The sequence below is a fragment of the Myxocyprinus asiaticus genome, chromosome 6 (assembly GCF_019703515.2).
Source record: "Myxocyprinus asiaticus isolate MX2 ecotype Aquarium Trade chromosome 6, UBuf_Myxa_2, whole genome shotgun sequence".
Taxonomy (NCBI): Eukaryota; Metazoa; Chordata; class Actinopteri; order Cypriniformes; family Catostomidae; genus Myxocyprinus; species Myxocyprinus asiaticus.
Genome location: NC_059349.1, coordinates 38,640,402 through 38,653,590, shown reverse-complemented (window position 1 = coordinate 38,653,590; position 13,189 = coordinate 38,640,402). Strand labels below are relative to the sequence as shown.

The window sequence follows — 13,189 nt, the reverse complement described above, 5'->3', positions numbered from 1 at the left end:
TACCAACTAATTGATTGGGAAATAGATGAAATATGTGTCAATTTGCATGGTGTCTTCACACCAAAGTTTTTCTTCCATTTCTTGTGTGGTCTCTAGGAAATGCTTGCACAAAAGCAGTCCTAAACTAAATTTTGGCTCTACTGATTGGCTTGCAATGAAAATAACACTCAAGTGACAAACAGACAAGTAGGCTTAAAGGGTACGTGGGCTTAATGGATGCCCTTACCCAATATTTTCTATCGATCATGGCAGCAATAATTCATCAAATAATGATCAAATGATTGAGAAGAGCATTATAAGATGGCATATATCTAGATGCACCGTGTAGTCAAGTGCACTTTTGGGATGTTAAAGAGATGATTTAGGTGTCTGGATCACAATGGTGGAGTGATGCTGAGATTGTCATATCACAATGGTCTGCTGCATCCTCCACTTCATAATAGGGCTGGGCGATATGTAAAAATTATTTTAGCGGTAATCACCTTAAAAAATATCGCGATATACAATTACATTGTCAACCCCCCTGCCAAGGGTCGGTGAATTTTTTTTGCTTTATTGATTTTGCTTTAAAAATTTAATTCATTTATTGAAACACAAAAAACAAACAAAAGACATTTCTAAATTCAAATTGCACTTTAAACTAAACGAAAATAAGCAATAAAACAGTGAAAAAAAAATCTTATTTAACCACCTTATTTAAACATTTACCATCTCCAACAGCTCCATTTGCCATGACACATGTATAGCCTACAGATTAAGAACTAAAGACAATTATAAATGTAAAGACAATAATAATCATAGTAAATAAGCTAAATAAATTCACTTGTGTTCCCAAAATAATGCTGCCAAATGTGTGTTCTTATCGAATTTATGTTTGTATTGCATTTTGGTAATACAGTTAATGCTGCCTAAAGAAAAGAAAATAGAACTAAATTTTAGGTTCAAGATGAATGTGTCTTGTATTACTTTATGATTTAATCGCATTCGTCTTTGTTTCTTTAATACAAAGATATATATTACTGAACCTGCAGAGTTGCGTTCACAATGCATGCTAACTGCGTAGAAATAAAGCAAACTAAACTCGCAGCACCTCCCAAGATGATCAGAGATCATTTGCAGCATTCTCATAGATCACATTATTCTCGCAAACAGTTTTCAGATGAATGAAATAGAGGAAAAAAGAGTGAAAACACTTTACATGTGCTTGTTCCATGAGACAGGCTCGTACTGCATGTCTCTGAAAAAACAGCGAATCAGACACAAGCATTGACGGCTTTTCTTTTGTCTGTTCTTAAAAATATAATAAAGTGTTTCTTCAAGCGCATGTCTTTGTGACTAACAGCAAATTTTCTTGTCATGTGTCACTCCGAGACGTCTTACAGGTCGTCTGCCTTTTGTGGGTAGATGAGCAAAAATAACCGCACACGAAATACACAAATTTGGACAAGGAGCTTGCAAACTGGATTCAGCATCATCGCATTTGGCGGGTGGTGGGTGCTAATTTCACAACCTGGGCTACTGTTTAATATATTTGCCGACTTCCCAGATCCATGGTTTTGCCATTTCCTGATATTATCAATCATCATCATCTGTCAATGAGTGTCACAGTCAGCATAGGAATATATGTAAGATATCATCAATATCTAATCACTTCGTCCGATTGCCCAGCCCTACGCTAAACCAGCGCAGACATTATGTGCAAATAACCTCTCGCTTTTCCTAGGCACAATTCATTCTTAGTGAATTCCCCCCTTCAGTGTTTAAAGAAAGCAGTGTTTTGCTACATGTGAGACAGTGAGAGGAATGAATCCACATCTTCAAAGGCATTGCCTTTTACCTAGACAAAGCTATTCCCCTTCTCTTGTCACCTTTGATGGATGGGTTCTGGTTTCCCACTTTGTGATAGTAAGCAAAAGTCAGGCCAGACTTAAGAAGCATCTCTCTAGCTGTGCAGCTCATGCACTAGTAAACCAGGACTGGAATGTCAAAAGCTGCAGGAAGAGTTTTTATTATCTTCATTAACCATGTCATGTCACATGGAGGACATCAGCTCAAAGAGAGAAAATCGGACCATAGACTACATTTTTGCATTTTCATGTTTCATAATGGTTTTAACTGTATAAAGACAAATATCATTAAAGTTGAAGGTCATATAACCTGTGAGCAGTTTTCTCAGAATCTCTCCTGAAGGTTTTCATTGAAGCAATTAAAATGTTGTTTTCTCTCTTTTTTTTTTTTTTTTTGTCAATCCAGTTTGCTCGAGTAAAGATATCAGAAATAACGTGACCAACCTGCGTGCATTGGAGAACTGCACCGTGATCGAAGGCCACTTAAAGATCCTGCTCATGTTCACGACTAAAGCAGAGGACTTCCGAGGCGTGAGTTTCCCCAAGCTGACGGTAGTGACAGACTACCTCCTCCTGTTCCGTGTCTATGGCATGGAGAGCCTCAGCGACCTGTTTCCCAACCTCACTGTGGTGCGAGGCAATAATCTCTTCTTCAACTACGCCCTTGTACTGTTCGAGATGCTGCAGCTGAAGGAGATTGGCCTTCACAGCCTGATGAACATCACGCGTGGAGCTGTACGTGTGGAAAAAAACCCTGAACTCTGCTACCTCTCCACCCTCGATTGGTCCAAGATCCTTGACTCTGACGAGGACAACTACATCATGGCCAATAAGAATAGTCGAGAGTGCGGAGATGTATGCCCAGGCACGTTTCAGGGCAAAAGCACCTGCCAATTTACCACCATCAACGAGGCCTACAACGAGCGTTGCTGGAACCAAAAGTACTGCCAGAGAAGTATGTATTCTTAAGTACTTCTTTATTTCTGTTTACTTTAGTTTGGTGCACTTGGTAATGTTTTGTTATGTTGCGCTCACACTCAGCAGTGTAGGTGCAGAATCACACAAGAACAAAAGTGCATGGCGGTGCTCATGAATGTGCGCCAAGCACCATGTTGAATAATGCGTTTTGTTTTCTCTAAGACTGATATGACTAGCTCTCATTTGAGTGTACATCATTTTAAACATATATATTTAAAAAAAAAAAGATTAAATTCTTTGTTTAAAAGTTTAGCAATTAGCAAAACAATCACTTAGAATGTAGTTACGCCCTATGACGAATCCCACTCAATTTCATTTTCTCCTTGTCATCAAAAAAACATTTTAAATCACTTACCCCATTTTCACTGGTGTATTAAGGTAATAATATTTACATTACCATAGAGTCCTGAGATGTTTTGAGAAGTGTGTGGAAAGTTGTCAGGGCTGTATGTGTGTGTGTGTGTGTGTGTGTGTCAGAATGTGTTGTGAACATTGGCAGTACATTCACTGGGTTCTTTTAGCAAGAGGCAGAGTGAACGCCAACCATGCTGGAAGCAATAAGTCAGGTGATTAGCTGCTGTTAAGTAATCCAAGTTTCTGTGTCAAAGCTTCAACCATGTTCGAGAATGTGACGCAGTACCCTCTTTGTGTAGTAGTTGGGGGTGTGGGTAGTGTGTGTGTTTGTGTGTGTAGATGTTTGTGTGTTTTTACCTGACGGAATCAGCTGGAGTGGCCAATCAGACAAGCTTGACTGCAAATCCGTTAAATTTGCAGTTCTGATGAGTAGAATTGAGCATATGGAAGAATCTTGTGCAGTGGTGCAAAGCCCCAAGCTCACACAATCATGCAACACATGGGGCACATCATGTAACTGTTCTTTATACGAGTAGTATGGTTTCATGTGTGTCTGGAGACATGGTCCTCTTTAAAAAGAAAAGACTTTACTCTCTAGTTATTAGTGGTGTCTGCTAAGGAAAGCTTTACTATTACTATTGCTCAAACTTAGGGTTAAGGATTTGAAAATCCCAAGTGATTGGACTCGTGACTTTCACTTGGTGGACGAATAAACTGGCAAAAAAAAAAAAAAAAAAACATTGAAGGAGAGACCCGAGCCATATGTGGGGACCAGAATGGAAAACCCGAACAATCACCCAAAACACCCTAAGAAACGCATTACACATGCTAAAAACCACTCCAAACATGTAAGCAACGATCTGGCAACCACCAAAAAACTATTTACAGTATACACTCACTGAGCACTTTATTAGGAACACCTGTACACTTACTTATTCATGCGATTATCTAATCAGCCAATTGTGTGGCTGCAGTGCATAAAATCATGCAGATATGGATCAGGAGCTTCAGTTAATGTTCACATCAATCATAAGAATGGGGAAACAAATGTGATCTCGGTAATTTCGACCGTGGCATGATTGTTGGGGCCAGACGGGCTGGTTTGAGTATTTCTGTAAATGCTGATCTCCTGGGATTTTCACTCACAACAGTCTCTAGAGTTTACTCAGAATGGTGCCAAAAACAAAATACATCCAGTGAGTGGCAGTTCTGCGGACGGAAACACCTTGTTCATGAGAGAGGTCAACGGAGAATGGCCAGACTGGTTCGAGCAGACGGAAAGGCTACGGTGACTCCGATAACCACTCTGTACAATTGTAGTGAGCAGAATAGCATCTCAGAATGCACAACAAGTCGAACCTTGAGGCGGATGGGCTACAACAGCAGAAGACCATGCTGGGAACTTTATTAGGACCATAGTGTTCTTAATAAAGTGCTCAGAGAGGGTACAGTATATAGCATTGCAGTGGTGAGTTTTGCATGGGCAAATACATGAGTTTTCTTCAGTAAAGGGTAAAAATCCAGCTCTAATAATGCTATGAATTTACACGTCAAATATATACACTCCTCAACTTTCAATAACAGAGCAGCTCCTTTTCTAATGCTGCTTTATCTGTTTGGGGAGTTGAAGGGCAAAATGCCTAGAGGTGATTAATGTAGATGGAAGGGTAGTCCATGCTATAAGCACCTTGAGGAAATCCTTGTTTGGCTCACTTTGACTCCTGTCTGTTGAGCTGCAGTGGGATAGTAGTGGATGGAGTTTTTGGCCAAAGGCAGAGACTTCAAATGCATTACTATCTAGTGATAGAATAAGCCCTTGCTCGGTGCTTGTGGTGAAGGGCTTGTGGTTTGGGGTCTACTACTACTGCAAGCATTTAGCAAGTTGTAAACCACAGAACATTATAAAGCATTCAGAAATACTGTAAGATGAATTTCATTTTCACACAGCTTTGGTCTGTGTATGTTGCATACTGTTTTTTTTAAATCACAGCAGAAATTGCATTCTTGATCTATAATGGATTATGAAGCTATTAAACCTCTTTCAAAGCCTCTTTTGTATATTGTTATTGTGTGGATTTTGCAGAAAAAACGGCTTGCAGTATATACAAAATATAAATATATTTTGTGCAGCTTTGTTAGGGGGTTTCTGTCATTTGGCAACTCTTTTTAATCAGCTCCCTATATCATGAATCAGTATATCATGAACACTATGGGTGTAAAGATTCACTCATCTCACGACTCGTTTCAGTTCACGATACTGAATTCACGATTCAGTTCGGCTCACAATACTTTAAACAAAGCCTGAATCAGGATTTAAAGTTTTTTTTTTTTTTTTTACTTTTAAGATGTATAACAAAACAGTTCCTTTTCTTTACATTATACATTAGCTTAGGTACTGTCACTGATTACGTACCTTTAAAATATTCTAAATTAATATTTTTCTAAAACGGTATTGTCACTGATTACATAATATTATTTTTGATGTAAGTGCATGCTTATCCAGTTAAATAATGAAGGCTGTACTTAGACATTTCCAACTGACATTAGGATTATAATCCCCCAAAGCATTTTTATACATAATATTCAGCATTATGTAAAGTAATATAGCACTATCATTAAACCATTGTTAAAGGTGATGTAAGCGATTTGTTTTTCTTTCATGGAAAGGAATGGAAAAATGTTTCCTACTCCCTGAAAGAGATCACCGAAACAAGTGTCGTGAGATATCTCACCAGTCTCTGTGACTGGTCTAGACTCTGTAAACAGCAAACAAAAATGTGTCCACAGTCTCTGACGCTTTCTGTCTGTTAATAATTTTGCATGTTCTCATAGTATTGTAGTTGCAGTGAATTATTGAGACTTAATGCCATTTTATGCCATGTTGTTCATTACAGTTGTCAGTTGAGGGTGCTATTTTTCTTTGAGTGCAGGGTTTTGGAAACAGGAGGGTGGCTAATCCAACATCTCATCTTGTGGAAATTCCAGAATGGCTAAAATCACTTACAGCACCTTTAACTTGAATTTTCTCTTGCGCAGAGCAGATTCACTCCCACGCTTTAAGTGGACATTCGATCACTCATGCTGAAAATGCGTGTCTTTCTCGCTCGGGTGCTCCCTGCATTACATTCACTTACATGGTGAGGGGAAACCATCTAAAATGCAAAAGGCATTGTAAAAGGTGCATTATTATTATAGTGTGCTTTCACAGACGTTACATATTAAATCATTAGATTGTTTACCTTTAGGATCACTGACTCTTGTGCGCTTCCGTCAGAGTGAAGCATGTGTGTGGCTCAGTCTGTGCAGCGCAGCAATATGAGATGGTGATCAATTTGATCATATTGCAGTTCTGATTGCAAAGTGTGTCTGTATGATCCCTTCCTAGATGTTAACTACAATTGCAGTAAACTTGAATCACATTACAGAGCAAATCAACAGTTGGCAATCTATCCGAATCCTCATGCAAACAAGCGATGGAGTTTGTGCTTCTTCAATTAACATTATTTGAACATTATTATGTAATGTCCATAACACATTATTATAGATATTTAGAGAAATTATGCATCATGCATCATACCAACACATGACGCATAAGCCTATGCTGACTACGCCCTCTGTTGTTTACACTTTTATTGGTAAAAATTGAGTTGTTTAATTGGTTAAACCTAACACTATATTGCAATAAATTTAACACTAATTCGGGCACTTGCAAGGGTCTTCATCAACTGAAAATTGGGACACTTATGACCTGATCACCTGCGACATGAATAGGAGCTTGCATGTGAAAACAGCTGGTATTAATCAACAACATTGCTGTATAAATGACACAATGTCATGCATTTTTGTTGTAGATATTCAATACAGTGTTGTAATGAAAGATAAATGACATAAAGAATAAAAAAATATAAAGGAGTGTATATTTAACCTTCTTCTAACAACTCTTAAATTTTAGAAAACGTTCCCTTTCATGTTCATTATGGATGAAAGGCATTACAAACAACATCTCTTTTAAAGAGAAAATAAGGCTTTGACTTCATAGTTTTAAACTTGTGCTCAAAAGATCATAAAAACGATAATAATAAAAAAAACATAAAAGAAATGGTGACAAGTCACAGTACTTAAAATATATACTTTCCTTTTTAACAGATACATTTTAACCGTAAATCTTGATGTTTTAATAAAAAAAAATGTTCATGTACATGTCAACTACCCCAGTATCTTTTAAGTGCATTTAGTAATAACTGAAACCACCTGTCTATGAATTCATACAGACAAATCTAACTCCTACCCATGTAGATATTTCTCATTGCCCCTTTTATCGCTTGTCCTGTAACTTAGTTAGTACGTTTATTGAGCAGTTATTTTCTCTAGCCAAGTTGCCAAGTTTTATTGTTTAGTTGTACAATCACCTTTACATGTTAGCAGCGTAATGATACATTTTGTTGATTGAATGTTGTGACCCTCCTCCTCTTGCAGATTTAATCTCTGTGGGATTAAACTGTTAGTGAGGTGAGCTTTCCTCGTTCATTAATCCCTCTTCGTGGAGGATCTCACACATTCTTTTTGTCTCTTTCTGTGTTGTCTGTGTTTCTGCTTTTCTGTATCACTCTCCCTCTCTCTCTCCCTCACTTGCTCGATGCTGACCCTCTTTCCAATATCCTCTTGCATATAATATTGAATCACATTAGTCACTGTCTGTCCAGTCACTGGATTTCAACAGGGATTCAAGCATGTCCCTTACCCTCAATACTGATCCATGTGGAGGGAGTTGCAGAATTGCATTGCTTAATTTCTGTCTGTAGGTGATCAGTAGCGAGTGGTGGACTGCAGCATCCCTGCACTGCTCATGGAGTTGATCCAGACAGAGAGGAAAGTTATTGAGGGCAGCCAGATCAGCAGGCCTCTTACAGCAGAGCAGCTGCTTCTAAAGAGGAGGAGAATAGAGAAAGAGATAACGAGAAAAAGAGCCTGTGCTAACCACATGGGGACGTGCTGCCAAAGTCCCTCTTGCAGATATCCGTAGTTTCTTTAGCAGCCCTACAAAAGCGTTTTTGTTTCATATTGAAATACTTTTGGAAGTATTGGCAATGATATTTACTTAGTGTGCCTATTTTGGCTGTTGGAAACCGTAACAGTGATTTAAATAAATCGTCATTGAGGAATGAATAAAGTCTGACAGTAGATCAGGCCCTTTTTTGGTATTTTTGAATGTCTGCTGGTCGCTCATCCCAACCAACCGCACTAAACGGAATAACTTTGCGTCATCCTGGAAGATGACGCAGCAATTGGCCTGAATTCATTGCACCCACCAGCTACCCTGTGGGGAACTGAAACATTAAATAGCCAAATAATAGGGTAAATGTGAACATGTTTGTAATGAGAATGTCATAATTACCATTTTTTTTCTGCATTACGGTTATGAGAATTGGGAGGTAGATAAAATCACTGCATAACTGTCGTGAAAATAATGTCACAATGTAAAAAATCTAAATGACCCTAGAAATATTGGGTTCATTTTCTGTATGCATAATATAATTCCTTATTTGTCTCATTTGATTTAGAAGAAAATTAGCACTGGAGCATTTTTTACAGGTTTCTTGAGAATCAACCAACCACTGTCACACAACTGAAAAATGTAGTTACGATTGTAGCGTCGCTACTTTTAATTAGTGACTCCCCAACACTTCACCATAGTTACTCCTTAGCAATTCCATTAGTTAAAATTGTATAGTCCCCAGTGAATGACTGCTGCAAATATCAATGGAACAGTGTTCGGAGGGGGGTAAAAACAATGTGTGCACTCCGACAGACATGTGTTTGTCTGAGAGAACATTTCAATTTATTAATAGCATGAGAAACTAAGATAAAGGCTAGAGGAAGTGTTTTAATGGAGCTGGTTTATTTTTAACGCCCGTTATTAAGTGTAGACCTTGAGGAGTGGGAACCTTCCTGTTGCTTTTTCCATGTGAGATGCCTCCAGATTTACACACGTCAGCATCCTTCACGTCTCCATCCGTTTTAATCTCGAAGGGACCATAAAGGTCAGTTTTGCCACCCCTGAGTCCAAACACAGAAAATAATTCACCTATGTTTTTGTGGAAGTGAGAAGATCTGACTTCAAGATTGGCTATACAGCTTTTGCTTCTTTGTATTGCTAACAAACGTGAGTAACTCTGGGGTGAAAGTGTGTGTAAAGTGCACACAGGGGTGCATCCCAGAGGAAGGATGGACTACAGCAAGAGGCTTCACTATCAATTCCTCCGTTTCCCCCTCAGAAGCCTGACATTCCATTACTACAGGAAACACTGGCGCCAATTCAGTCTCAGCATGAAACAATAGCTGTTACCGAACTTCACAGAATGTTCGTCCCAATTGTTTCCGGGCATTGTTTGGTGGCTTTCTACTGGGAGGTTATGAATGGTCCCAGGGGCAGAATTCCTCGACCCTCTGACCATAACCACCACCACTATTAGACAAGAACCTTGGCAGCTGTCCGGAGAGGCTCTGTACACATGGAAATGTATTGGTTGTGGGTGGAGTCCGATGTATGATCAGATGTAGGATTTTTACCTAGCAGATTAGGACTAACCGCAAAACGATCAGCGTTGCTCCCCCCCAGTCATACAAGTGCACCACCAAAGATCGCATCGGATTCTGGTTCAGATTCTGATTCCTCTTAACGGTTCCATTAATGATTCATGCTTTTGAGGAAGAAATATTTTAAAATAAGAAGTGCAATTTTTATTGCATTTACTGCCCTCAGCATTCTGTTGCCAAATGATGAGATAATTTCAGATTTTAGCAGAGCAGATATAACAAATCACAGATAGGCAAAAATGTATTAAAATTCCTTGCAAAAGGCATGACTTTTCAAAGACTTTTTAGAGGTAGAAATGCAACCCAAACCTTGTTCCTACTGTAACTATTTTTTATATTATATAGTATATTAATATATTAATTAACTATATTAGTTAATTTATTATATAACTATATTTATTCATTCATTCATAATTTAAAAAAAAAAAAAAATTCCACTGTTTACAACAAAACTTTACAATTCCACTGTGGTACACATAAATCCTTCCCAAATACACATTTATATCTTTTCGAAACATGTTTTCCACAGCTTTCTGGATGTGACCTGCCTACAGTTGAAATTGAAGTGTACCATGTTTTCAAAGTTCTTACATCTTAAATTAAAGCAGGGATGCTGTCAAGCTCTTTAGAAGCAGGATCCTCTTCAGTGTTTAAGACCTAATTGTGGTAAGAAATTTTTTTTTTGTTGGATAAAAGCCGATTTAAAAGTGCTTTCAACAAGTTCTCATTTCACAACGTTTTGCTTCTTAAAACATAATGTGTTAGAAACACTGCCACTAAATGAATCAGTTTCTTTCTTCTTCTCTCACCCTCATTCTCTCTGTCATCACTGTCTTTTTTTCTTTTGTTTTTACCATTCACTCACTCACTCACTCTCTCTCTTTTTTCTTTGGACAATATCCCTTTCTTTAGCATGGTCGTCACTAGTGCCCGACTGATATATCGGTATCGGTGTATATGTTTGCCGATATGAAAACTTTTTTCAGAACATATAATGCAGAAAACAATGCTTTAGAATTGGTGTCATAGCGTAGTTTGTCTAGCAGAGCATGCTACGACTCCACTGTTTACAGAGCTGACTCTGAACTGATGGTGGCTCTGCAGACAGGTTCAGCGGTGTGTTTTCATGGTAAGTTGCTAACTAGTTTGTGAAATACATACTGGAAAGTTAATAAACAATGACCCCATCATTTTCCCTTTTCAATATTACTAATATAACGTTAACACTGTCCCTGACAACAATGTCACTCATGTTTATCTTTGCTATTGTTTGCTATGTTAGCCAGTTATAGTTTGTCAGTGCAGTCAGTAATGTAGCAGATTGAAATGTAAACATCAGAGCATCTTTTTGCAGCTCAGCAGACAACGGTGTGGTGGTGGATTGTGTCTGTTGAGTGTTGATTTCACGCTGTGTTATTACCTAGTTGGTGTGACACAATGCTGGAAAGTAAAATAAACAACGTCCTTCTTTTACTCTCCATGACAATGAGCTTATAGCTAACTAGCTAACCACGTAGCTACTTTCATTGTTGTCAGCTGAGTGGAAGCTAATGAGTAAACATGTATTCACCAAACTGTTTTGTTCAGGATTCACAGTTTGGTACCCCCTTCAACTGAACAATTCCAGTCGTTGCATTTATAAAATGTAATATTTAAAAGTCTGGTTTTCCACTGTTGAAAGTTTCCCCTGAACTTGTATAGCAGAATACGGTGTAACACAACAGCCGCTGTTTATCTTGACTCGGCCTTATTAATATAGTCAGCATTTGACTGATACTAAACAGTAATACTGACGTTTATTTAGATAGTTATTTTATTTTTATTTATTCTTTATTTTTAATGGTCAGCATTTGACTGATACTAAACAGTAATACTGATGTTTATTTAGCTATTTATTTTATTTTTATTCTTTATTTTTAATGGTCAGCATTTGACTGATACTAAACAGTAATACTGATGTTTATTTAGCTATTTATTTTGTTTTTATTTATTCTTTATTTTTAATGGTCAGCATTTGACTGATACTAAACAGTACTGATGTTTATTTAGCTATTTATTTTATTTTTATTTATTCTTTATTTTAATGGTCAGCATTTGACTGATACTAAACAGCACTGATGTTTATTTAGCTATTTATTTTATTTTATTTATTCTTTATTTTAATGGTCAGCATTTGACATACTAAACATACAGTACTGATGTTTATTAAGCTATTTATTGTATTTTTATTTATTCTTTATTTTCTCAGTGTTCATTTCTAGAATTTGTTGACAATGTATAATAATAATGTCAAATGTTCTTTGATAAAAATATTTGTTTAAGAAAGCAGCCTTCTGAGTACCTTTGCGTAGTCATATCAGTGAAAAATCCACATAGAAAAGGCCACCATATCGGTAATCGGTGAATTTTCCCTCTCTAAAATCGGTATCGGTCTCAAAAATCCTAAATCGGTAGGGCTCTAGTCGTCACTGAACAGTCCTCTTCAAAATGTTTGAACACTGCTTCTGAATAGAGATGCGACTAATGATTATTTAAAAAAATCAACTGATCTATTGATTATTAGAATAATTAATCAACATTCAGGCGTTAATCGCAACGATTAATCATCAGCTCTTAACTGACAATTCATTTGTAATAATATAGTTGTTACGAACACTCCCCTTGATAACCACCAGAGAGCGCCGTCACCCAAATATTAACTGTTTCTCACGAACCACGATTCCCATCATCCTCAGCGGGACTGATTACTACACACCTGTACCTTATTTCATGGACTATTTAAGCACTGCAAACACTGGGTTCATTGCAAAGTCTTGTTTTTACCCTGGCTAACATTTCTGAGCATTTCATCTTCTGCCTGTTATTGTCATCCTGATTCACTGCTGCCTGCCTTTTGACTTTGATCTGTTCCTGGATATACTCTTTGTGATTGTTTTCTGCCTGCCTCGACCCTCTGCCTGTTTTTGACCATGATTATTGGATTTGCCTACATTGCTGTATGTTTTGAATACTGACCTCTGCCTGTTGTATATTCTCTGTGACTTTGCAAGTAAAGCTGCAAATGGATCTAACTTCTGGTTCTCCTGAGTCTATGTTACAATAGTTAAGATGTTGTATTAAACATGTGCTTACTAACAATAAAGAAAAGAGTGTAAAATATATTTTAAAAATACCTCTAAATGACCCTCACTGAATAACATGAAAAAATGCTTAATGATTTTTATTGTTTAATTCAGTAAACAAATAAATATTCTTATCGAGTTTGTCTTGTTTTCCATTAAAAATTACTAAACATCCTTAAAACAAGATACACTTTTCTGAGAAGCAACAAACAGTGCAAGATATTTAGACATGTTGTCAGAGAACATATCTTGAATATACACTTGCTGGGCACTTTATTAGGAACACAATGG

At 37.4% G+C, this 13,189-nt stretch overlaps 1 protein-coding gene across 2 annotated transcripts in view; it reads left to right on the top strand.

Annotated features, from left to right (window-relative positions):
- LOC127442204 (insulin receptor-like) overlaps positions 1-13,189 on the top strand; it is a 121,667-nt gene that overhangs the window by 20,445 nt on the left and 88,033 nt on the right. Inside the window, exon 2 of one of the 2 annotated variants that reach the window (XM_051700051.1) lies at positions 2,254-2,802. In XM_051700051.1, coding sequence (XP_051556011.1) covers positions 2,254-2,802 — 549 coding nt within the window. Of the gene's footprint in view, positions 1-2,253; positions 2,803-10,425; positions 10,443-13,189 lie in introns of those variants that run through there. The other variant, XM_051700052.1, reaches the window with a different exon arrangement.